The 25,488-nt window shown below is 39.7% G+C and overlaps 1 protein-coding gene across 1 annotated transcript in view; it reads right to left on the reverse strand.

Annotated features, from left to right (window-relative positions):
- Positions 1–25,488, reverse strand: part of LOC132405737 (uncharacterized) — a 90,805-nt gene that overhangs the window by 20,805 nt on the left and 44,512 nt on the right. The window contains exons 10-11 of the mRNA XM_059990771.1: positions 23,320–24,472; positions 1,186–1,323 (exon numbers count right to left, since the gene is read on the reverse strand). Coding sequence (XP_059846754.1) covers positions 1,186–1,323; positions 23,320–24,472 — 1,291 coding nt within the window. The remainder of the gene's footprint in view (positions 1–1,185; positions 1,324–23,319; positions 24,473–25,488) is intronic.

The following is a 25,488-nucleotide window of genomic DNA, read 5'->3' on the forward strand; positions in this document are numbered from 1 at the left end:
TAGCCTATGGAGAATTACTGCTGATTACCCTGCTGCTCTCACACACATTGGAGGTACTGTGGAATTCACTTTTCCTTTGTTATCTGTAGCTGGTGCACAATGCAGTTAGGAGGGATTGGTGGATGCAGATTGCACAGGTTGGCCAGGCTGCTTTATCCTGGATGCTGTTATTACGATGGAGCTGCTCTCTTTTAGGCACACGTAGACAAATTGTGGGCAATGAAAAGGATTTACATAACCACAGCATTCGACTATTTCAGCTGCTAAACCTAAAAGTCATCTTTTCTTGTAGATGTGTGCTGGTCTTTGTCCTTCAACAAACCTTTAAATGAGTTTGAATACAAATCTGAGATAAACTTTCACTAATTTATTAATCCTTCTCTAACTATGCAAGAGTGAGAGGGAGACATAGAGGGTACTGCAGAATGCCATTGTTGTGTCTTATTTCTATAAATCATGTCACCACAAGGTTTACTGCACATACCGAGTTATCCCTTACTGAGTGGCCTGCTTGACCACTTCAGAGATGCAGCATATTAGTCAGGCAGACTGAGTAACAGTAGCAGATTTCCTTCCCAAAAGGACATCAATAAACTAGAACAGTTTTTAAGGCAATCTTGTTTCACAGCCACCACCACTTGCGATTCCACATTAAATTAAGCAAATCTAATTCCCCAGCTGCTATGGGTAGATATGAACTTATTTCCCTGAATGATTGTGCATGCCTCTCTCTGTAACATTCAGCAATATACCACAGTGTGACCATATGCAACAGATGTAGAGTTTCCCATTTTCTAAGTTTAGGAGAGTATTCCAGACATTATAGCAAGTTTGTTATAGCCTTTGTTAAAGTGAAATTATTTGAAATAAAATTCATTAGCACTTAATAGTCCAAATCACAATCGTAAAGCTTGACTTAAATCAACAAAGTTACACAAGTTGCATAACTTACAATGTAAATCTACAACAGTTGATTTTTTTGACTCGAGTATCTTCAGTTAGCTAGATATCAGATGGTAAACTTCCAGCTTACTATTCTATCTAAATTTCTAAACTGCATTTCTGCACTATGTTTCGCTGTTAACAAAAGCTTAGTTTCAGTGTGTAGACTGAAAAAATGGACATTGTGCTTTTATGCAATGATACAATAGATTTAATTCCAGGTTAGTCAAAGCTTGTGCTTACCTCACCCTTCCCTTTGATTAGCAAAATATTACTGATCTTCCCAAAGAGTTTAGCTAGATGAATTAAATCAGCATTCGTACATCGGCCTGGTACCAAGTCACCAACATAGACCACACATCCAGGTTCTCCAGTTTTATTCTGGGACCAAAAAAAATGCTCAGTCAGAATGATACTTGTAATAATGCATGCTCTACTGAATCTGTGTAATATTCATCACTTATAGTACAGTACTCACAGTGCATTAAAGGTCAGTTCTATAGTCAGTTCACACTGCACTACATAAGGACAATATACTTAAAATATTAGCATTCATTGATACTTTTTATACTTAAATACCTTCTCAGAAATTTTCAGTTAATGCATGAATCTTACCAGTATATAACATCTTTGCAGCTAACCATGCATTTTACTACCCGCCCATCCCAATCCTGTCCACTGCTTTACAGGTGCTGAGACATACAGTTAGGGGAACTTATAAAATATTATTTTTAATAGTTCACTAGGCACATAAATAATGGATCACATTTATAGAAAAGAAATTTGTTTTTATTAAACAAATGTATAATGTGAGGACTTATGTTGTCACTACTGTGCCTTTTTCACATGTTTGTATTATACAGTTGGCCCTCATTCGTGAGGGATTGGTTCCGGGACCCGTCACGGATACCACAAAACACGGATGCTCAAGCCCCTTATTCAACCTGTCTCAATACGGTGGACCTTAGGACCCAGCAGAACCCAAGACCTTATCTAACCTGTCTCAGTGCGGTGGACATTAGGACCCGGCGTCAGAGATCTGAATCCGCAGTGTTTCTGTTCATGAAAATAATCGCAATCACGATTGAAAATAAAGTGGAAATAATAAAGTGATTGGAAATAGGTGAAACGCCATCGGTCATTGGAAAAGCGTGAGGCTACATCGGTCAACGATCAGAACAATTTTAAAGGATAAAGTGAGACAGGCCCTGCCCCAATGAAAGCTACAATTATTACAAAGCAATGCAGTGGTTTAATTATTAGGTTTTGGGGTTTTGAGTTTTTGATCCTCCACATCAACCCGGCCAGAAGGAGAGCGCACTTGAAAGCAGTCTGTCACTGGATCGCACTCACGAACTTCCGTTCCCAAGCCTGGCGCTGAAACATACGTTAAGTGTTTTATATGCACAGAAAGGTAAAATATATACTATATACTAAGACAAACATTTGACTGACGCTAAATAATACCATATGTACCTGTTCCAACTTACTTAGTAAGAGAACTCACGATTTTTTCGATCCCGATCCACCGTAACCTACGCACATCCTCCCATGTACTTTAAATCAACTCTAGATTACTTATAATACCTAATACAACATAAATGCTATGTAAAATAGTTATTATACTGCATTGTTAAGGGAATAATGACAAGAAAAAGAAGTCTGTACATGCTCAAACAACAAGTGCTAGAAGAGCACTTCCGGGTTTTCTCGATTCGCAGTTGGTTGAATTCACGGATGCAGTACTCATGGATAAGGAGGGCCGACTGTACTTGCAGCAACAAAAACATTGATACTATCATAAAATACTTTTTGTATTATTGAAAATATGATAAAGTTCCAGAGGTGACTAGTAGGGGTGGTGGGGGGGAGGGGGTGCTAAAGATGGAAGTATGCCAGTGATTTTATTCATTCTCCCAAACACATCAGTGTGGATTGTATAGTGAGTACATTTGACAAAATTAGATATATTTTAATGACAATTTTTGATGTCTTGACCCAGCAAAATGAATAGCAACTGCCTTGCATTACACAAATGCACACTAAGGCCATGAGTTTTCAACTAAGATGGTCTGCAGAGAATACCCGCCACCTGTACATACTTTGCATTAAAAGCTAGTTATCTGTTAAACAATTAATTTCCCTGTTTAGAGGGAAATACTATTAAATAGTTCAGAAAATCATTGGCTGAATAATGATGTTATAGCCATAATATTTTATCACATCATATTATCATAAACTATACAATTCAATTAGGTAATTACAAAAGCTGATAATATCCTGTAGCTCAACGTACAAAGATGAAAGTCAAGATGATATAAAGTAGCATAAAGTCTAATATAAAGTCTAATTTGAATATTCAGAATGTTTAATTAAGTCTAATACTTGGCGAAAAAGAGTCCATCCAAGACCCCTTCTTCTACCTCTCCACTGAAGTTATGTGCAAAATTCCAATATTATAACAACTGCTATAGACAGGAACACAAAGTTAAACAAATTAGATTCACATATAGATTCAAATGATTTTGTTCATTTACAGTCTATCAAAACAACATGGCAGCACACACTGGATTAATTCCTCTGTTAATATCTATTAAGAACTAATACAGGTGTCCCCCGCTTTACGAATGTTTGCTTTACACTGCTTCACTTTTACAAAAGACCTACATTAGTAACCACACAAACACAAAGTACACTGCAGATGCTGTGGTCAAATCAACACGTACAAAAGTTGGATGGACTCAGCAGGTTGGGCAGCATCCGTTGAAATGAGCAGACAACGTTTCCAGCAGAGACCCTTCGTCAGGACTGAAGAAGGAGGGGGCAGGGGCCCTATAAAGAAGGTGGGGGAGGGTGGAAGGTGCCAGGTGAAAAACCAATCAGAGGAAAGATCAAGGGGTGGAGGAGGGGGAAGCAGGGAGGGGATAGGCAGGAAAAGTGAAGAAGGAATGTAAGGGGAAAGCACTATGGGTAGTAGAAGAAGGCAGAATCATGAGAGAGGTGATAGGCAGCTGGAAGAGGAGGCAGAGTGAAAGTGGGATGGTGGAAGGGAGAGGGAGGGAAAGACCAGAAGTTGGAGAATTCAATGTTCATACCAAGGGGCTGGAGACTACCCAGACGGTATATAAGGTGTTGCTCCTCCGACTTGAGTTTGGCTTCATCATGGCAGTAAAGGAGGCCATGTATGGACATATCCGAATGGGAATGTGAAGCAGAGTTGAAGTGGGTGTGTGTTAAACTATGTATACCTGTCTGGACACGCCCCTCTGCTGACTGCTCCTGTGGCTCCTCCCACAGACCCCTGTATAAAGGCGATTGGGGCACTGCTCCACCCCTCAGACTTCAACATGTCGTGCTCCCTTTCGCTGCTGATAAAAGCCTATTGTTCACTTCCAGTTTCCTAGAGTTATTGATGGTGCATCAGGGTGGCAACCAGGAGGTCCTGTCTGTTGTGGCGGACGGAGCGGAGGTGCTCAATGAAGCAGTCCCCCAATCTGCATCAGGTCTCGCCGATGTAGAGGAGGCCGCACCGGTTGCAAAAGATTACCCGAATAGGCTCACAAGTGAAGTGTTGCCTCACCTAGAAGGACTGTCTGGGGCCCTGAATGGTGGATAGAGAGGAGGTATAGGGACAGGTGTAGCACTTACGCTTGCAGGGATAAGTACCAGGTGGGAGATCTGTGGGGAGGGATGTGTGGACCAGGCAGTCATGGAGGGAATAATCCCTGCAAAAAGCAGAGAGGGGTAGAGAGGGAAAGATATGCTTAGTGGTGGGGTCTCCACAACTTCCGCCACCTTCTGTCTCTTTGGCCTGTTCTGTTATTTACATTGAGCTAGTATTAGAGTATAGAAGTTGCATTGTTTGCTGTGCAACCAAAACTATGTAGTCAGCTTTGATGTGCATTATGTAGTCTGAGTTTGCTATTTGCTATGCATGTATCCAATTTAGTAGGAGAATGAAATCTTAAGAATGTAGAAGACAATGGTGTGTTAATGAGAGGCGAGCTAAGAGAGGTAGATTAGAACATGATTAAATCAATAGGTAGAAACAATAGTAGCAGATGTACTTGTGATACGCAACTATAGACCGATTGGATATGCTAATACAACTAAACCAGGAGATTGCTATAAAAAATGCTATGTACAAGGATCGGTGGGCAATCAGCGACTAGCTCAATGTCTGTCTCAGCTTTGATTTGCAAATTAAAGTTTAACCCTTCTTGAAGAATCTTCTGCGTCTCCTGGTCATTTGTGGGGCACGAGAAACCACGACAAAATTGGCGACCGCGGCAGGACCGGAAAGAGACCCGCGGAAAGGAAACGGCAGATTGGGGACACTTCCCAGTCCTCTAGGGACCCCCACAAGGCTAACAGAATTAAGGGTGCACCCAAACAAAAGGTAAGCGCTTTATGCGACAATTTGGACTAAGAATTCTGTTGGTTTTGGGGAGGTCTTGGAGTCTCAGAAGTGTGGAACCACTGCCGAAGGGTCTCTCCGGTCCAAAGAATCTGGCAGAATTGGGGGTTAACAGGAGGCTCAGAGGATTGATCAAGAACACTGCAGTGAGGGTAAGTACAAATAAGCTAATAAGAAGTTAAGTGAAGAAAAATTCCACATGGTGTTGGTAAGTCCCTGTGGATACCGCTTCGTATAAAACAAAGGTCTGAACGGGCAGGGAAAGGGAAAATAGAGAAAATCCTCGTGGATACCACCTTAAGAAATAAGGGTCTGAATAGACGAGGTGCAAAGAGAAAGTTCTGTGGATACCACTCTGAATAGAGGTCTGTATGGGCAGAACGGAATAGGAAACAAGGACAATCCAATATATAGTTTAAAACGCTGGTAGATAGACGATAGACTAGGCATAGAATTAGAGTAAATAATATTATCCAGTAAATGAACTGTGAATCTCTGAAATACCTTAAAGAGAACAACATGACAGCTAAAGGAATGGCAGTAGAGATTCTGAGCAAAAAAGATCCCGGTAAATAAATATGAGATCACAAAAACTTCAGAAAAATGGGAAAAGAGAACCAAAAACCTGGTCACAAAATGGCCAAGAGAAGGAACGTTTGATGTAAGCTTGTGTGAAGAAATGGAGGCACTAATTAAAAATTACAAACCAAAAGATAAATCTAAGAAAAGAGGGCAAAAAAGAGAACGAGAAATGGAAGTGCTAAAACTCTTCAGAACGGAGGGAGAGAGGCTGAGGAGGACAGGCAGAATATTGATTACAAGCGAGAAAGACACTAAGGTGCTGGAGAAACAGCCTGTTAGAGAGAGAGAGGAAGGTACAGTGAGAAGCTGGCTTCAGCTCCGTACCCGGATGTGAAAGAAACAGCAAAGCCCCCTCCCTATAATGAGGAAGGAACCCCTAAGCAATGCCCCCTGCTGACGGGGACAGTAAACATGCAGGGAGAAGTACAAGTTTGGGATAATGAGGAGGAAAAAAAACAATACGAGAAGGAAAAAGCAGCGATATGGAAGAAGATACAGGCAGAAAGGATAAAGGTGGAACTGGCAAAGAGAGAAATGAAAGAAGAGATTGAACAGATGAAATACTTGAGAGAGGAAAAGGAGTATGAGGAGTATCGGTTATACCATAGAAATAAACAGACTAGAAAAGAAAGTGGCTCATCAGGGCAGGAAGAGATGAGGCATTCAAGAGGAAGTGGAAAAAAGATAGGAGATGAGTCTTGGAGAAACACAAGAGAGAAGGAAATCAAGCACGAGTAAGGATCATGAGGAGTCCCTGCCACAGGTGTACAGACACGGACAGGAAGAAAGAGAAGGTGACTCATTGGAGGAGCAAGAGTTAAGTGGAGAGACAGAGGATGCGAGAATTTGTGGGGAAGAGGTAGGAGGCAGAAGCCTAGAAGAGCAGAAGGAGGTGGTAGGGGAGCGACTTGCGGAAGTAGAGAGAGAGAGAGAGAGCTAGATAAGTTACTGAGAGGGGATTGCCAGAGGAGATGCGAAAAATACTCCAGGGGCCAACCAAGTATTGAATCAAGACAGAAAGGAAGGACTCCACAGGGAGACCGAGGGAAGAAGAGGACCCCAGAGACATTTGTGTGGGAGGCAGTAAAGACGTACCCTGAGACAGATGGGGAGTCAGGTGAGGAGGAGAGCCAGGGCAGGTGGGAAGAAGGAGGAAGAATTATGCAATTGTTAGTTAAAGGATCAAGACAAGTGCAGTATATCCCTTGGGGATCCCAGGACCTAGAAGGGCTGAAAAACACTCTGCCCAATCTACATGAAGGAGCAGGGAAATGGATTAGAGCCTTTAAAGAAGAAACGGCGGGACGATTATTGACTATGGGAGATTTTAAGGCACTATTGATAAGGTTGATGGGAACCTCCAAATTTAACGAACTAATGGAAATGGCTGGCATAGTAAACTCAAACGACCCGAGAACTGATGGAGACGGATTTGACAGAGTGAGGCAGAGGGTATGGCAGGCCCTCAGGAACCTTTATCCACCCAAAGTGGACCCCAAAGCCTTAAAAGGGGATCCACTGGGAGACACTGAAAACCCAGCAGCCTACGTAGAAAACCAGTTGAAAAGGTGGAGACTGGAGACTGAGCAAGAGGTGGAAAATAGCTTATTTATCACAACACTGTTCCGACATAGCATTTTGGATGCAATGCCCCCGCAAGTAAAATCCAAACTGGAGGAAGTGGTTGGGCTGACGTCAATGACCCCACAAGAATTTAGAGACCACGTAGTCCATGTGGTTGAGAAATACCGGAAAGACAAACAAAGGTTGGCTGAGCAGCAGGAAGAGGTGCAAAGAAAGTTGATACAAATGCAGCTCGAAGAACTCAAAAAGAAGGAAAAAGAGAAAAGCAAAAAGATGCTGCCAGCAACCACCGGTCCGAGTACAGCCATTGAACTGGATGAAGTACCGCTATATGGAGGAACCGATCATACTGTAAGACAAGGGCCAGAAAACCCCATGCCAATAATCAACGTCTTTGGAGGAGCATTCCCACAAATGCCCTATCAGGAACAGACTAAATTCAAACAGCCCAGACAGGACTGGAAGTCCCAAGGAGGGGGGACAGAGGAGCTATGGGCAGAGGGGACCAGTGAGGAAACAGGGGGAAAGAGAGGTAGAGAGATTGTGCTGGGGATGTAATCAGCCAGGTCACATGAGAAGAGATTGTCCGTTTACACCATGGCCTGTCACACACCAGCAGGAACTGATAAGAAGGGAACTAAAGTTTAGCCAAGGACCAGCCCCCACAGGCCCAAGCGGACCTGTGAACCCCTAAGCGAGGTATTATGGGTGCCCCGAGAACTCGAGTGGGAAGGGACATTACCCAATGATAACAAGGGAGGCAGACGAGGAACCCATTGTTCAGGTTATGTTAGAAGGGCAACTGACACCAATGATGATAGATACTGGAGCCATGTACACTTGTGTACAGCCACAGTATGCCCTTCACCTTCCCATGTCAGGAAAGTTCATTAAGACGGTAGGTTTCTCAGGGAAAACACAGTTGTCACAGTGCACGGCTCCAGTGCAGTTGAGAATGGGAAATAAAGGAATTGTTTTGCCGGTGCTAGTACTTAAAGGAATTCTGATTAATTTGTTAGGCAGAGATGCCTTATTGAAACTGGAATTAAAATTAGAATGCACCAGAGATGGGCTGAGTGTGGAAAGAGCAGGGGCTCAATTGATAGTGCGAGAAGACAAGAAGGCTAATGTCTTTTGGATAGGAGACATCGCAGATCAGATTCAGGAAACCTGGGAAAAATGGAAAAAGGGCGTGCAGGCTATATTACCCAGGGCTGTAATGCCCAAATCTGAGCTACATTGTACAGTGATTTTTGACGAGACTCAGAACAGGGAGTTAGAGGAGAGATGGCACCTGGAGGCATGTAGCCAACAGCACCTGGAAGGGGAGGCTGTGATAATTGGAAAGCAAGGGGCAGCTTTACAAGTTAAGTGGAACACCTTTTTAGAAAAATGGTACAGGATACCCGAGGCTGTGCCCATGTAACATTGTTGGCAAACAAGGGATATCAGTCTAAAGACTTAGGACTCTTAGATTAGTGTGCGGAAACCATAACAGTGTGGAGGAAAATCACGCCAGAGGTGTGGATATCAGGAGACAACAACTGCATTAAAATAATGGTAATTGTAGATATGATAGGGACAGTGAGGGAGGTTGAAATAACTCCCCAACCACACATGCCATTGCTGGGAAAGGAAAGAGACCAGAGAAAGATAGAAGGTCAGATGAGTTGCCATCTATTCTGTGGTCACAGCCTGACATGGACGTAGGGAAAATAAAAACAGGTAGTCCGGTAGAAATAAGGCTGAAAAGGGGAGCAATTCCACCCAGGAGACCACAATACCCTCTAAGACCAGAAGCAGAAGAGGGAATAGCATCGACAGTGCAGGGGTTGCTTGAAATAGGAGTGCTTAAAAGAGCAAACAGTCCATGCAATACCCTGTTACTGCCGGTCTTAAAAGCAGATAAATCTAAGTGGAGATTGGTGCATGATTTGCGAGCGGTAAATGATGTGGTAGAGGACTGGCCAGCGGTAGTCTCCAACTCACACACGCTTTTGACTAATGTTCCACCAGAAGCAAGTTACTTTTCAGTGATTGATTTGTGTTCGGCTTTCTTCAGCATTCCTCCAGCCGACCAGTGTCAGTAACTGTTTGCATTTACTTACAGAGGTGCTCAGTATACCTATACCAGAATGCCGCAAGGATTTAAACATTCACCACATGTTTTTAATCAGGTGTTGAAGGCAGACCTAGAGGGCATATAATTGGAAAGTACATTGTTACAGTATGTGGATGACCTGTTGATTTGCTCCCACAGTAAAGAACAGTGTGAGCAGGACACTATAACTCTGTTAGAGAAGCTGGCGCATGGAGGACATAAAGTATCCAAAAAGAAACTGCAAATTTGCACGCAGCAAGTGGAATACTTAGGCAGGGTAATATCCAAGGGAGTGAAGGCGATAGCACCAGATCAGATTGAGGCAATAACTAAGGCCCCAAAACCCCAGACTGTAGGGCAGATGATGACATTTTTGGGAATGGCAGGGTACAGCTCAGATTGGATAGGAGAATATGCTGAGATTGTGGCACCTTTGAGAAAGATAATGGAAGAAGCAGGAGATACAAATTTGAAGAACGGCTCACAGTGGAATGGAGAGGCAGAGATAGCTTTCAATACTATTAAGCAGGAATTGCAGTCAGCACCAGCATTAGCTTTGTCTGACTATGAGAAGGTTTTTCATTTGTATGTATCCAACTGACAGGAGGGTTATGTCACAGCGGTTCTAACACAAGAAACAGGCACAGGAAAAGGAAAGCAGCCAATAGCATACTACAGTACGAAACTAGATGAGGTGGCTCAGGGGTATCCACCCTGTTATCAGGGATTGGCGGCACTGTACTATGCATATGAAAAGGCATCATTTGTAACCCTGGGCTATCCTGTTACTCTGTACACACACCACAAAGTAGCAGAATTGCTGGAAAGAGGGAAATTTGTGCTGATGCCAGCCAGGATAGCAGCGTATCAGATGCTATTGACATTTCCAGACATAACTATACAGAGATGCACTACCAGTAATATAGCTGATTTTGTCCCTTTGGGCTATGAAGGAGAACCCCATGATTGTGTAGGGAAGACGATGGCATTTGCCAAATTGAGAGCAGATTTACGGTCAGAACCACTAGAGGATGCAGATAAAAAGGTTCTGTTTGTAGATGGCTCTTGTTATAGGGATTATGATGGAAATCATGCAGGGCTCTCAGTAGTGCAGCAGGATCAGTCGAGCTATAAGATTATTAGGATGGAGTCCTGTCCCCAACCGTGTTCCACCCAACTAGCGGAAATCAAAGCCCTGACAGCTGCATGTGAAACGATGGAAGGTGAGAAAGTAGGCATCTATACTGATTCGGCATATGCTCATGGAGTATGCCATTTGTTCGGGGCAGTGTGGAAACAGAGAGGTTTTTAAAAAAGTAGTGGAGATCCCATACAACATTGTCAGCGAATTCTAGACTTAATAAAAGCCATGATGAAACCTAAAGCATTGGCTATAGTAAAATGCCAGGCACATAAAAAGGGAAATGATGTAATAACAAAGGGAAATCAAGCTGCGGACGAGGCAGCCAGAAAAGCGTCTGGGTGTACATCAGCTGTCACTGCCCCCCAGGTAAGCCTAGCTCCAGAACCTGAGGTAGAGGACCTAATTGAAATACAAGGTAAGGCAACTTTGGCAGAACAGACAATGTGAAGAAAAAGGGGGGCCAAGCAGAACCTAGAAGGCTTGTGGAGCATGGAAGACGGTTTGTTGGTAGCGCCCACCCCTCTACTGACGATTCTGATTTCAGAAGCGCATGGCATTGACCATTGTGCAAGGGGGGATGTGATAAAGAAAATAAAGAAGGATGGTTTTTGGTCACCTTATTTACAGGCTTCAGTGGACTTTGTCTTGGCACAGTGCGAAGTATGCGCACAGAATGCAGGGTTCGGACATCAGTTATTTGACTGGTTAGAAAGTAGACTCGGAGGATGGGGAGCATGGCTGACTAAAATGGCAATAACTGTCAGTATTGTATTGTTGAGCTGTGCGCTTGTGCTGTGCTGTTTTCTTCCTTGTCTCAAATCTCTTGTAGTGCGTGCTGCAACCAAACAATTTCCAATGCTCGTGGCAATTACTGAAGCAAGCTTAGTGGAGAAAGAAACACCGAAAATGTATCGTTACAGCCTTTAACACCTGCAGGATGAACAAGAGCAAAACGACAGCGTGTGAGTAGATTGTAAGGGCTTCTGAGTTTTTTTTCCCTGTCTCAGGTACAAAGGGACAGGTTTTTGGCTCAGCGGCCCAGGGTAACAGGGAGAGAATACTTTGAGGTCTTGGCGCAGAAAATTATAGTTTAACCCGAGATTTGGGAATAAGTGCTTGAGTTTATTGGGGCTTTTGTGCGCGGACTCTTAGTCTTCTTTCTCTGTGTGAGATGGGTCTCAAAGGGGGGATATATTGGAGTATAAAAGTTGCATTGTTTGCTGTGTAACCAAAACTATGTAGTCAGCTTTGATATAGATTATGTAGGGGGTGGAGTTTCAAGATGGCGACGTAGGCATCTGCCTTTTAGGCGCTCTTCATTTTTTCAACTATAATCACTCTTTAATCAAATCTTTTTGAACCTAATCATATGAGTTGATACTTTTAACTTTTTTTTTCCTAAAACAATATTTGATTTAATCTTGTCAAACTTAAAATGGCTACAAGCAAGAAATCGTCTAAGGATCCTTTATCCATCAACGCAATTTCTAATCTTCTGGATGCTAAACTTGCAACTTTGGAAAGCAGGTTAGAAAGTAAATTGGAAAGTAAACTGGCAAGTTTGGAAAATAAGCTTACCATGAAAATATCTGAACTTGAAGGAGTTGTTAGATCGCTTGATACTAAGCTTCAATCGCAGGCATCAGATATTCAGCGGCATGAAGATAAGATTACGACTCTTGAAAAATTAATTTGTGAAAAAGTACGTACAATTGAAGCGCTGGAGAAGAAGGTACATTCGACTGCTAAAACAATAGATCAGTATAAGTTTAAAATTACTGATCTCGAAAACCGATCTCGCAGACAGGATTTGCGAATTATCGGGTTCCCCGAAATAGTTGAGTCTGGTGATTTAACTGAATTTTTCTCTAAATTATTGTGGGAAATTTTCGGTGGTGAAGGTTTGCATACTAAACCTGTTATCGACCGCGCTCACAGAGTTGCGAGGTTTTCGGCTGCGAGTGGCAAACCACGAGCTGTGATTGTTCGCCTTCATTATCCTCGGGAGAAAGAGCTTTTAATTCGATTAGCTCATAAAAAAGGTATGATTTCTCACAATAGCAACACATTTCGAATTGTTGAAGATTATTCATTCGAAGTAATGAGAGCGAGAATCGCTTTTAAACCAGTGATGGCAGAGATTCATTCGATTGGACTTAAACAAGCTTTAAGATATCCAGCGAATCTTAGAATTACGTTGAACGACAACAGTCAGCAATTTTTTAATACTCCGGAAGAAGCGAAGAAAATCGTTGAAGAATATCGATCTTCTAGTGCAAGTTGAACTATGTGTTATGCTGAAGATTTTTTGGAGAGAAGATGCCATTTCATTTTAAGTTTTAACCTATGAAGCTGGGTTATAACTTCTTATCCTGATCTACCGGTCTGGTTTCTTTTTTTTTTACTATCATCATCGTTTATAGATGCTCTTTTAATTTTTTATAATATCTCTTTTTTTTATTATTCTTTTTTCTGTTTCGGATAAACACGTTTATATTTTGTAATAAGGATTTACTTTTTTTAAGATGTCGTTTCTTCTTCCCATAAGACTTTGCTTTCTGTAAGCAATTATTTGTTTGCCTGCACTTGGAAATGGGACAAATGTTTTGGATTTTTTGGTCTTTTTTTTATATATTGTAGTGTCTATTAAATTTTTTTTTAATCTTATTTTGATAACTTTTTTTATTAAATTTTTTAATAGATTGCTGAACTTACATTTATATTTTGTAATATGGCTTTTTCAAAATGTCGTTTCTTCTTCCCATAAGTCTTTGCTTTTGAAACGTCATTTTTCTTGTATTTGAACATGGAATTTTTTTTAAAGGTATATTACACTTTCAAATTTTAATGTTTATACTTTTTTTTATTAATGATCATTTGTTTTATTATATTATTTTTTTCATTCTGATTGATATATATTCTCTCTTTGCAACCCTATATTTAAATCTGGGTGTTATATAGTTTTTTTTAATCTTTTCATGGAGCTGCCATCTTGAAATGGGGGTAATATTAGTGTTAGTTTATACGCCTGCCGCTTGGCTTTCTTTCGAGGGGTGGGGGGAGGGGGTAGGGATCTTTTTTCACACTTTTGCTTTTTATTTTTTTGCTTTTAGTTCATGGGCCGACTTCAAATTATTAATATTGGTGAGGTGTCATGCTCTCCGGTTGCTCCTGTATCATTTTTCCTTCTTCCTGAATTATGGGTTATGTGTTTTTTTTAACCTTTCATGATATATACAATTAATATTAGCATAATGGATAAGTCTATTAATTTTATTTCTTGGAATACTAATGGTTTAAATCATCTGATTAAACGTAAAAAAATATTTAAAGTATTCCATAGACTAAATGCTAATATTATCTTTGTACAGGAGACCCATATTAGGAGGGAGGATAATCAACGCTTTTTTAGGTTCTGGAAGGGTCAACAATTTAATTCAAATTGTACTGCTAAAATTAGGGGTGTGTCTATTTTTATAGACCCCTCAATCTCGTTTATACATCATGAAATTATATCTGATCCACAGGGCAGATTTTTGTTGATTACTGGTTCACTTTTTAACCGAAAAGTGGCTTTAGTTAATATTTACGCTCCAAATTTTGACTGCCCTGATTTTTTTAAACGTTTATTTACTGCCCTTCCTAATCTAAATGAATATATGTTGATAATGGGTGGAGATTTCAATTGTTGTTTGAATCCTTTGATGGATAGATCTAAACCTATTCGAACTCTTCCGAATAGATCAGCTTTACTTATTAACTCTTTTATGGTTGATTTGGGAATTACTGAAATATGGCGGTTTTTGAACCCTAAAGATAAAGAATTTTCGTTTTTTTCACATGTATATCATAGTTATTCTAGAATTGATTATTTTCTTATTGATCATCGTTTATTAGCAGATGTTATTGATTGTAAATATGATTCTATTGCTATTTCGGATCATGCACCTTTGAAGTTATCTATCAAGATTTCGGACTCTTTCATTAATACTAGATCTTGGAGACTCAACGCTACTTTGCTTCAAGATCCAGAATTTATTACCTTCATAAAACAGCAAATTGACTTATTTTTTTCAACAAACTATACCGAAGAGATTGACAGAGGAATACTTTGGGACTCTTTTAAGGCTTTTATTCGTGGACAAATTATCTCATATTCTGCTGGTAAAAGAAAACAAAGATATTTAGATATAGCTTTATTGGTGGATAAAATTAAAGAAATTGATAAGATTTATTCCGTTACTCCTACCAAGGAACTTCATAAGAAGAGAGTTGAACTGCAAATGGAACATAGCTTACTGTTATCTTCTTCAATTGAGAATCAATAAATTAAGACCAGGGCTCAATTTTATATCCATAGTGATCGAACTGGTAAATTGTTAGCTAATCAATTAAAAGCTATTTCGACTAAGCGACAAATTATTAAAATTTGTAAACAAGATGGTAATCTGACTACTGATCATAAAAAAATTAATAATACTTTCCAAGATTTTTATAAATCTTTATATCAATCAGAATTTGATGGTGATCTGTCTATGATGGATAATTTTTTTAACAATGTGAATATTCCCAAACTGACAGATGAAGATCGAAGTTTATTTGATGCTCCTATTTCTATGGCTGAGGTAGGAGAGGCTATTTCATCGATGAATTCAGGGAAAGCTCCTGGTCCTGATGGTTATATTATAGAATTTTTTAAAACTTTTTCTTCTTTGCTTTCCCCTTGGCTATGTAAAATCTTTAATTATGCATTTATTAAGAAGAGACTACCCCAGTCCTTTTATGAAGCTGCTATTTCTTTAATTCTTAAAAAAGATAAAGACCCTACTTTATGTGCATCTTATCGCCCTATATCGTTACTAAGTGTGGACTCTAAGATTCTTACAAAAATTTTAGCTATTAGGTTAGAAAAGGTACTATCACAGATTATTTCAGGAGATCAAACTGGTTTCATTAGGAACCGATACTCCTTTTTTAATGTTAGAAAATTGATTAATATAATTTACACTTCCTCACCCACAACCCCAGAATGTGTTATTTCATTAGATGCTGAAAAAGCTTTTGATAGAGTTGAATGGACATACTTATTTAATGCCTTGAAGAATTTTAATTTTAGTTCTAATTTTATATCATGGATTAAATTAATATATTATAAACCTGTTGCTTCTGTTCTTACGAATAATTATAGATCCTCTTTTTTTCAATTATCTCGTGGTACGAGACAAGGTTGTCCCCTAAGTCCTTTATTATTTAATATTGCATTAGAACCTTTAGCCATTGCTATTCGTGAATCCCCTAATATTTTTGGTATTACCCGTAATGAGAAATTATACAAGTTATCGCTCTATGCTGATGACTTGTTGTTATATATTTCTGATCCTGATAATTCTATTCCCGCTATTCTATCCTTGTTGGTTCAATTTGGTAGCTTTTCTGGTTACAAATTAAATTTGGATAAGAGTGAACTCTTCCCTTTAAATGCACAAACTTTACTGAATGACAGGATATCATTTAAAATTGTTACTGATAATTTATTTAGGTATAAAAATTACCAAGAAATATAAAGATTTATTCAGATTGAATTTTTTACCTATGCTTCATCAAATTCAACAACTGATGATTTTACGAAAATTTTTATATTTATTTCAAGCCTTACCAATTTTTATTCCTAAGTCTTTTTTTGATAGCATTGATTCAAAAATTTCCTCATTTGTGTGGCAAAATAAAAACCCCAGATTAAGTAAAAGACAGTTACAGAAATCTAAAAAAGATGGTGGTTTAGCTTTACCCAATTTTAGATTTTACTATTGGGCGAATAATATTCGGAATTTATTATACTGGAAATTAGATTTAGATTTACCATTGTGCCCACAGTGGGTAAATTTAGAATGTAATGGTACACAAGGATATTCTTTATTTTCTGTTCTTGGCTCTTCTCTCCCTGTTGATTTAGTTAAACTTAATAAACAGATATCTAACCCTATTGTCAAACATACATTACGAATTTGGTTTCAATTTCGTAAATTTTTTACTCTAAAAAACTTCGTTCTTGATAGCCCTATCTTACTTAATTTTTTCTTTAAACCCTCTCTAACAGATCAAGCTTTTAGAATATGGAAAAGGAAAGGTATAATATGTTTTCACGATCTTTTTTCTGAAGGTAGTTTGATGTCTTTTGATCAACTTTCTAACAAATTTAAATTACCTAAATCTAATTTTTTAAGATATTTACAAATTAGAAACTTTTTGTATAAAGTTTTACCATCCTTTCCTAATTCAACTTTGATAGATTTTTCAGATATGATTTTTACTTTAAATCCCTGTCAGAAGAGATTAGTGGCTCTTATTTATAATATGATTATGAAAATACAACCAGAGATATCAGGTAGAATTAAACAGGAATGGGAAAAAGAACTTCAATACAATATTTCAACGGAAAAATGGGAAAAATTTTTACAAATGGTTAATTCTTCTTCTATACGTGCTAAACATGCTTTAATACAATTTAAGGTTGTACATAGAGCTCATATGTCTAAAGATAAGCTTGCTCGGTTTTATTCTCATGTTAATCCTCAATGTGACAGATGTCATTTAGATGTGGCTTCATTGACCCACATGTTTTGGTCATGTCCTACTTTACATAATTATTGGAAGGACATATTTGCTACCATTTCCTCAATTTGGAATATTGATTTACAACCTCATTTTATCACTGCAATTTTTGGTATACCAAATGAAGATGATAGTCGATTCTCCCCTTCAATTAGACGAATGATTGCCTTTGTAACATTAATGGCCAGGAGATCTATATTACAAAATTGGAAAGAAGTAAATCCTCCTACCACATTTCAGTGGTTCTCTCAAACTATTTCTTGTTTAAGTTTAGAAAAAATTAGAAGTACTATTTTTGATTCATTAATTAAATTTGAAGAAACTTGGGGACCGTTCATTCGACACTTTCATATGAATTAATTTGACTTCTTCCAGACCTTTACTCTTATTATTCTTGTTCTGGTATGGAGTTCCGGAGTTTTTGACACTATCGTATACTTATAAACTATTATTACTGCCCATGTTAGTTTAGGTTTATTTTTTTAATTATTTCCTTAAATATACATTTTTTCTTATATTTTACACTTTTTTTTATTTTGATGATTATTTTTAATCTTTTCATGTATAATCAATATAGATTAGATTGACATTGTATGATCCTTTTTCGCTGATAGTTTAATAAGATATTGTTATCTTGTTACTAATTTAATTTCAAATCTATTGTATTTATAACCTATTTAATATAATATTATGTTGTTCTTTTTTTAAAAAAACTAATAAAAAGATTGATGTAGATTATGTAGTCTGAGTTTGCTATTTGCTATGCATGTATCCAATTTAGTAGGAGAATGAAATCTTAAGAATGTAGAAGGCTAGTTAAGAGATGTAGATTATAATGGTGTTAATGAAAGGTAGCTAAGAGATGTAGATTAGAACATGATTAAGTCAATGGGTAGAAACAATAGTGGCGGATGTACGTGTGATACGCAATTGTAGACCGATTGGATATGCTAATGCAACTAAACCAGGAGATTGCTATAAAAAGTGCTATGTACAAGGATCGGTGGGCAATCAGCGACTAGCTCAATGACTGTCTCAGCTTTGATTTGCAAATTAAAGTTTAACCCTTCTTGAAGAATCTTCTGTGTCTCCTGGTCGTTTGTGGGGCACGAGAAACCACGACACTAGCAGGTATAAGAAAGACAGATGAATGCATGACTAAACAGCTGGTGCAGCAGGGAGGGCTTCAGGATTTGGGATCTTTGGGAACATCACATTAAAGTTATTCAGAAAATTGTTAAAGCTGCATTTGGAGCACTGTATACAATTTTAGTCATCATACATTTAATTGAATATAGAATTTAAACAGAGAGCAATATCATTAATATCATTTGTGTCTTTTGTTCCTGAGGGAGGCAGCAGATGCTACCAATATCTTATGGAAGGATCACTCATAATGTTTCCTTTGTGGAACTATCTCAACCTCGCCTGTTACTCAGCAACTGAGGAATAATAATTTTTACTGTACCTGATTCACATGCCTCGGCCCCATACAATGCCCAAATCTAGTATGAAATTTTTCAACAGCAGCATCATTAAAATCTCTAGGAGATTGGTTGTCAAGTAACATCCGATTCTCCTTCTGTTTCTTAATAGAAAGAGTAAGAAAGCATATTAGAATAGATAGAATTATGTTCCAATTTCTGTTTTGCCTGTTTTAAAAACCGTTCAGGTTCTTTCACATGCATATTCAGTAGAGGGCACTCTTCTGTAGTTTTAGTTGCACTATTCCAAAATCAATTGTGGCCCTGTTCCAAGCAACTTCCATGCAACAGATACTGATATGCAGTGGGAAAACAGCAGAGGTGTTGCATGTTCTGGCAATCGTGCTATTGTACATTTGTGAAAATAAAATTGACAAAATATTTAAAAGGTCAAGGTTCAGGATTTGAGGCTAATATGGTTTGATTAGCACATATGATGTATTTGAATTAAGGTTTTTCATACTCTACAGTAATTGTGTTTTGGTGTTAATCAAAATGTGATCAAATGCAATTGCAAAGAAAGCATGACAGCACTCTACTTCCTTAGGAGTCTGCGGAGATTCAACATGACATCAAAAACTTTGACAAGCTTCTACAGATGTGTAGTGGAGAGTGTATTGACTGGCTGCATCATGGCCTGGTATGAGAACACCAATACCTTTGAACAGAAAATCGTATAAAAAGTAGCGGATTCTGCCCTGTACAAAACGGGTAAAGCCCTCCCAACCACTGAGCATATCCACAAGAAATGCTGTCGTAGCATCCGTCCTCAGAGATCCCACCACCAGCTCATGCTCTTTTCTCGCTGCAGCTATCAGTAGAAGGTACAAGAGCCTCAGGACTCACACTACCAGGTTCAAGAACGGTTACTACCCCCTCAACCATCAGGAGGGGTTAACTGCAGGTAATGTTGTCTTGGGAAAACCACATCAAAATCCTCACCACCCAGGCCATGCTCAGCTTCTGCTGCTGCCATCAGGTAGAAGGCACAAGAGCCTCAGGACTCACACCACAAGGTTCAAGAACAGGTCCGTGGTGCAGAGGGAGAGGAGAGGAGGGGAGCAGTAGTGATAGGGGACTCAACAGACAGCAGATTTTGTGGACGTGTACGGGACACCCAGATGGTACGTTGCCTCCCAGGTGCCAGGGTCAGGACGTCTCGGATCTCATCCACAACATTTTGGAGAGGGAGGAAGAGCAGCCAGACTTTTTGGTACATTTTGGTACCAATGACATAGGAAGGAAAAGCAAAGAGGTCCAAAAGAGAGAATTTAGAGAGCTAGGCAGAAAGCTGAGAAGCAGGACCTCCCGGGTAGTAATTTCTGGATTTATGCCTGTGCCACGTGCCAGTGAGGGTAGAAACAGGATTAGGGCTTCAAGTTCTTCAACTATTGGGATCTCTCTTGGGGAGGTATGATCTGTTCAAAAGTGAAAGGTTTCACCTGAACCTGAGGGGGACCAATATTCTTGCGGACAGGTTTGTTAGAGCTGTTGGGTAGGCTATAAACTAATTTGGCAGGGGGATGAGAACTGGAGTGAAGGGAATCAGGATAGGACGGATGATAAAAAAAATCAAAGACAACATGCAGTCAGAAAGGCAGGCAGATGATAGGACAAAAGTGTAGCTAGCAGGGTGAGTATCAGTGCATTGGGGATGCAGATTAAGAAAGGTAGCAGATACAGCACTGTTATATCTCAATGCACAGAGTATAAGAAATAAGGTGGATGATCTTGCTGCACTATTACAGATTGTCAGGTGTGATGTTGTGGGCACCACTGAATTGTGGCTGGAGGAGGGTTGCAGTTGAGAGCTAAATGTTCAAGGTTACATGTAAGAAGGTAGGCAGAGAAAGTGCTGTGGCTCTGCTGGTAGAGAATGGCATTAAATCATTAGAAAGATGTGACACAGAATCAGAAGATGTTAAATCCTTGTGGGTTGATTTAAGAAATTGCAAGGGTAAAAGGACCCTGATGGCAGTTATATACAGGCCTCCCAACAGTAGCTGGTATGTAGATCACAGATTACAACAGGAAATAGAAAAGGTCTGTCAAAAGGACAATGTTATGATAGGCATAGGAGATTTCAACATACAGGTTGATAAGAGAAAATCAGGTTGGAAATGGATCTCAAGAGTTTGTTGAATGCCTATGAGATAGCATTTTAGAGCAGTTTGTCATTGAGTCTACTGGGGAATCAGCTATACTGGATTGGGTGTTATGTAATGAACCAGACGTGATTAGGGTGCTTAAGGTAAAAGAACCCTTGGGAAGGCAGCAGAAAGGAAATTATAGACCAGTTGGCCTGACCTTAGTGGTTGGGAAGATGCTGGAGTCAATTGCTAAGGATGAGGTTATAAAGTATTTGGAGACATAGGACAAGATAGAATAAAGTCAGCATGGTATCCTTCAGGGAAAATCTTGCCTGACAAACCTGTTAGAATTCTTTGAGGAGATTCTATGTAGGATAGATAAAGGGGATGCAGTGGATGTTGCATATCTGGACTTTCAGAAGGCCTTTGACAAGGTGCCACACATGAGGCTCATTACCAAGTTAAGAGCCCGTGGTATTAAAGGAAGGTTATTGGCATGTTAGAACATTGGCCAACTGGTAGGAGGCAGCGAGTGGGAATAAAAGGATCCTTTTCTGGTGGCTGCCACTGAGTAGTGGTGTTCCACAGGGGTCGGTGTTGGGACACCTTTTTATGCTGTATATCAATGATTTAGATGATGGAACAGATGTCTTTGTCACCAAATTTGCAGATGACACAAAGATTGGTGGAGGGGCAGGGAGCGTCGAGGAAACAAGAAGACTGCAGAAGGACTTAGACAGATTAAGAGGATGGGCAAGAGAGTGGCAAATGAAATAGAATATTGGAAAATGAACAGTCATGCACTTTGTTAGAAATAAATGTGTAGACTATTTTCTAAACAAGGAGAAAATCGAAAACTCTGAGATGCAAAGAGGCTTGGGAGTCCTTGTGCAGAACAACCCATAGGTTATCTTGCAGGCAGAGTCAGTGGTGAGGAATGCAAATGCAATTTTTAGCATTCATTTCAAGAGGTCAAGTATATAAGAGCAGGGATGTGGTGCTTAAGCTTTATAAGGCATTGGTGAGGCCTCACCTTGAGTGTTGTGAACAGTTTTGGGCTCCTCATCTAATGTGCTGGCATTGGAGAGGGTTCAGAGGAGGTTCACAAAGACGGTTTCCGGAATGAAAGGGTCATCGTACAAAGATAGCTCTGGGTCTGTACTCGCTGGAACTCAGAAGGATGAGAAGGGATCTCATTGAAACCTTTTGAATGTTGAAAGGCCAAGATATGTGGAAAGGATGCTTTCCATGGTGGGAGAGTCTACCACAAGAGGGCAAAGCCTCAGGATAGAGGGCCATCCATTTAAAACAGAGATGTGGAGGAATTTCTTTAGTCTTTAGAATTTGTGGAATTTACTACCACAGGCAGCTGTGGAGGCGAGGTCATTGGGTGTACTTAAGGCAGAGTTTGATAGGTTCTTGATTGGCCATGGCATCAAACGTTACAGGGAGAAGGCCAGGGAATGGGGCTACGGAGGGGAAGAAAAGGATAAGCCATAACTGAATGGCAGAGCAGAGTCGAATGGCCAAATGGCCTAATTCTGCTCCTATGTTTTATAGTCTTTTATTTACTACCCCTCAACTATTAGGCTCTTAAGAAAAGGGGAAAACTACACTCACTTGCCCTTCTATTGAGATGATCCCAAAACCAATTATCTCACTTTAAGGACTCTTCATCTTGTTGATTCTGTTCTTGTTATTTATTTGCATTTACACAGTTCATTGTCTTCTGCACTCTGGTTGATCTTTCATTGATCCTGTTATAGTTACTATTCTAAAGATTTGCTGAATATGCCCGCAGGAAAATGAATCTCAGGATTGTATGTGGTGATATATACGTACGCTCATAAACTTTACTTTGAATTTTAAACTTTGGTTGCAACACTTCCCTGTTCGCAATGTCATTGGATAGATTCTATAGAAATTTCTACTCTTTTGTGTCTTCTAATCAGCAGTTTTAAACAATGAACAGTTGTAATAACATGCAGCATCCAAGTATGTACATACACTCTGCTTATGGATAATTTTCCAGGAGCAGATGTGAGACTAGATTTATTCTGGTGGATGTTCAAAACATTATTTCTGATGTTAACTCTCCAACGTCTCCTCAGATGAAATAGTGAATGGGACCATATGATCTTGTATTGTCTGGTCATAATGACACACGCATTTTAGGCTATTTCTGATGACTTGTAGATAGATATCTAAATGCCTAGTTTTCAACAATAGAGTACATTCTATTCAATCTTTCATTTCTAACAATACAGTAATAACCATGTAGAACTACAGTAAAATATTAAATCCAGTTGCATTGTTTTATGAAGCCCAAAAAATGAGTAAGAAAATAAGCCAGCATCTACTACCTTCAAAGATATTGGCTGCTGTGTATCCATTTCCACAACAGCTTGACTTTCAACTCCTTTTGTTGCACGCTTGGCTTCATACTGCGTATCCTCTAATTCATCTGATTCATACTCTTCCATTAGATCTTCCAATTCTGAGTCACTCTCCAAAAACGGAATAGGAGTTTCCTCTTGAACCTTCTCTGATTTCCTTTCTACATCATTCTTCAGTTCTGTGTCCTTTATGTCCTTGGAAATATAGCGATTGTAGTTTTCCCATTCTGCACTCTCTATAGTATCATCAGTTCTCCATTCTCTCATCTCAGATCCTTCTCTATCCCCCTTCTTAGTGCCACTTCCCCACTCCCTTCTCTCACTGTTGCCTCCCCTTTCACCCCTTTCACTAGTGCTTACCCACTCCCTTTTATCACTGTTGTTCCCCCATTCAACCCTCTCAACCCCACTTCTCCACTCACCCCTCTCACTGCCTAAACCCCACTCCCTTGTCTCACTACTGATGCTCCACTCCTCTCTCTCTCTGCTGACCTCCCATGCCCCATTCTCACTGCCAACTCCCCATGCCCCCCTCTCATTGCTAACTCCCCATGCCCCCCTCTCACTGCTAACTCCCCATGCCCCCCTCTCACTGCTAACTCCCCATGCACCTTCTACTCTCTCACTAACCCCCCACATGGCTCTCTCACTGCTGCCTCTGTGAACTCTACTGTCACTCTCAGTACTGGCTCTCCATTCCCAAATCTCACCACTGTTGTCCCAGTCTCCTTTTTCACTACTGCTTTTCCATTCATCTCTCTCAACATTACCTCTTTGCTGTGCTCGTTCATGGCTAGTTCTGCACTCTCTCTCACAACCCTCCCACCACTCACTTCTTGCAATATCATCCCTCCACATCACTCCTACAGGATCACCACCCTGCAATCTACTCGTGTGGCTTTGATGCTCCATTATTTCATGACTTTCAGGGTCTCTTTGCTGCATTATCTCATCGGTCCTTGTGCTTTTCCAATCTGTTGCTTCACTGCTTTCATCGGAGCTGTGGGACTCTTCCCTCTCACTACTTTCAGAGCTCTTCCTCTCGCTTTCAGACATCAGATGCTTCTTCAAATTATCAGGTTTATCCTTCAAGATAGGGCCAAGGTAACATTCTTTTGTACTGAAAGTGAAAACAAAACTTTTGCTCCCAAAATAGCACCATGGTTTTTAGATTTTTATTTGCTATCAATTGCCTATCCAAAGAAACACTTTTATAATCATTTCCCAAATACACTCAATTAGTCAGTGCAACTTTGCATTTGACTCAAGAGAGAATAAAAGATTTTCTTTCACAATTGTTTACTCCATCTTTCCCAGGAGCATAAAAGAATGAGGGGAGATTTGATAGAGGTATATGAAATTATGATGGGTATAGATAGAGTGAATGCAAACAGGCTTTTTCCACTGAGGCTAGGGGAGAAAAAAACCAGAGAACATGGGTTAAGGGTGAAGGGGAAAAGTTTAAAGGAAACATTACAGTGGGGGAGGGCTTTTTCACACAGAGAGTGGTGGCAGTGTGGAATAAGCTGCCAGATGAAGTGGTAAACGTGGGCTCACTTTTAACATTTAAGAAAAACTTGGACAGGTACATGGATGAGAGGTGTAAGGAGGGATATGGTCCAGGTGCAGATCAGTGGGACTAGGCAGAAAAATGGTTTGGCACAGCCAAGAAGGGCTGAAGGGCCTATTTCTGTGCTGTAATGTTCTATAGTTCTATGGAGAACTTACAGGCTAAGCCATGCAAACTGTGACTGACATTTCCATAGCGTGCAGCCATTAAGCTGCTCCCAAACAAGTAAACTGCAGAATTATACAGACTCTCTAAGTCCTGCAATTACTGAGTGATAGAAGCCAGCGCATTTCTCATTCAGTGGAGGCCATTCTTGCTGGACTTTTCCAGCATTTCACTCAGGAATCAGTTTTTCCGATCCTGCACCAAGATTAGCAACGCTATTCATTTCGAGGGAATTCTCAGTTTTGAATGGCAAAGATATGTGTTTCTCTTTAGTTCAATATTTTTATTGCTATTGATCAGCAAAATTCTTATTAATGAGCTTTATCTTGTTTAACTTATTAGAAGTAATGTAAATAATTTGAACATAACATTAAGTTGTTTTTAAATCAAGAAGCATTTAA

The sequence above is a fragment of the Hypanus sabinus genome, chromosome 15 (genome assembly GCF_030144855.1).
Source record: "Hypanus sabinus isolate sHypSab1 chromosome 15, sHypSab1.hap1, whole genome shotgun sequence".
NCBI classification, from domain to species: domain Eukaryota; kingdom Metazoa; phylum Chordata; class Chondrichthyes; order Myliobatiformes; family Dasyatidae; genus Hypanus; species Hypanus sabinus.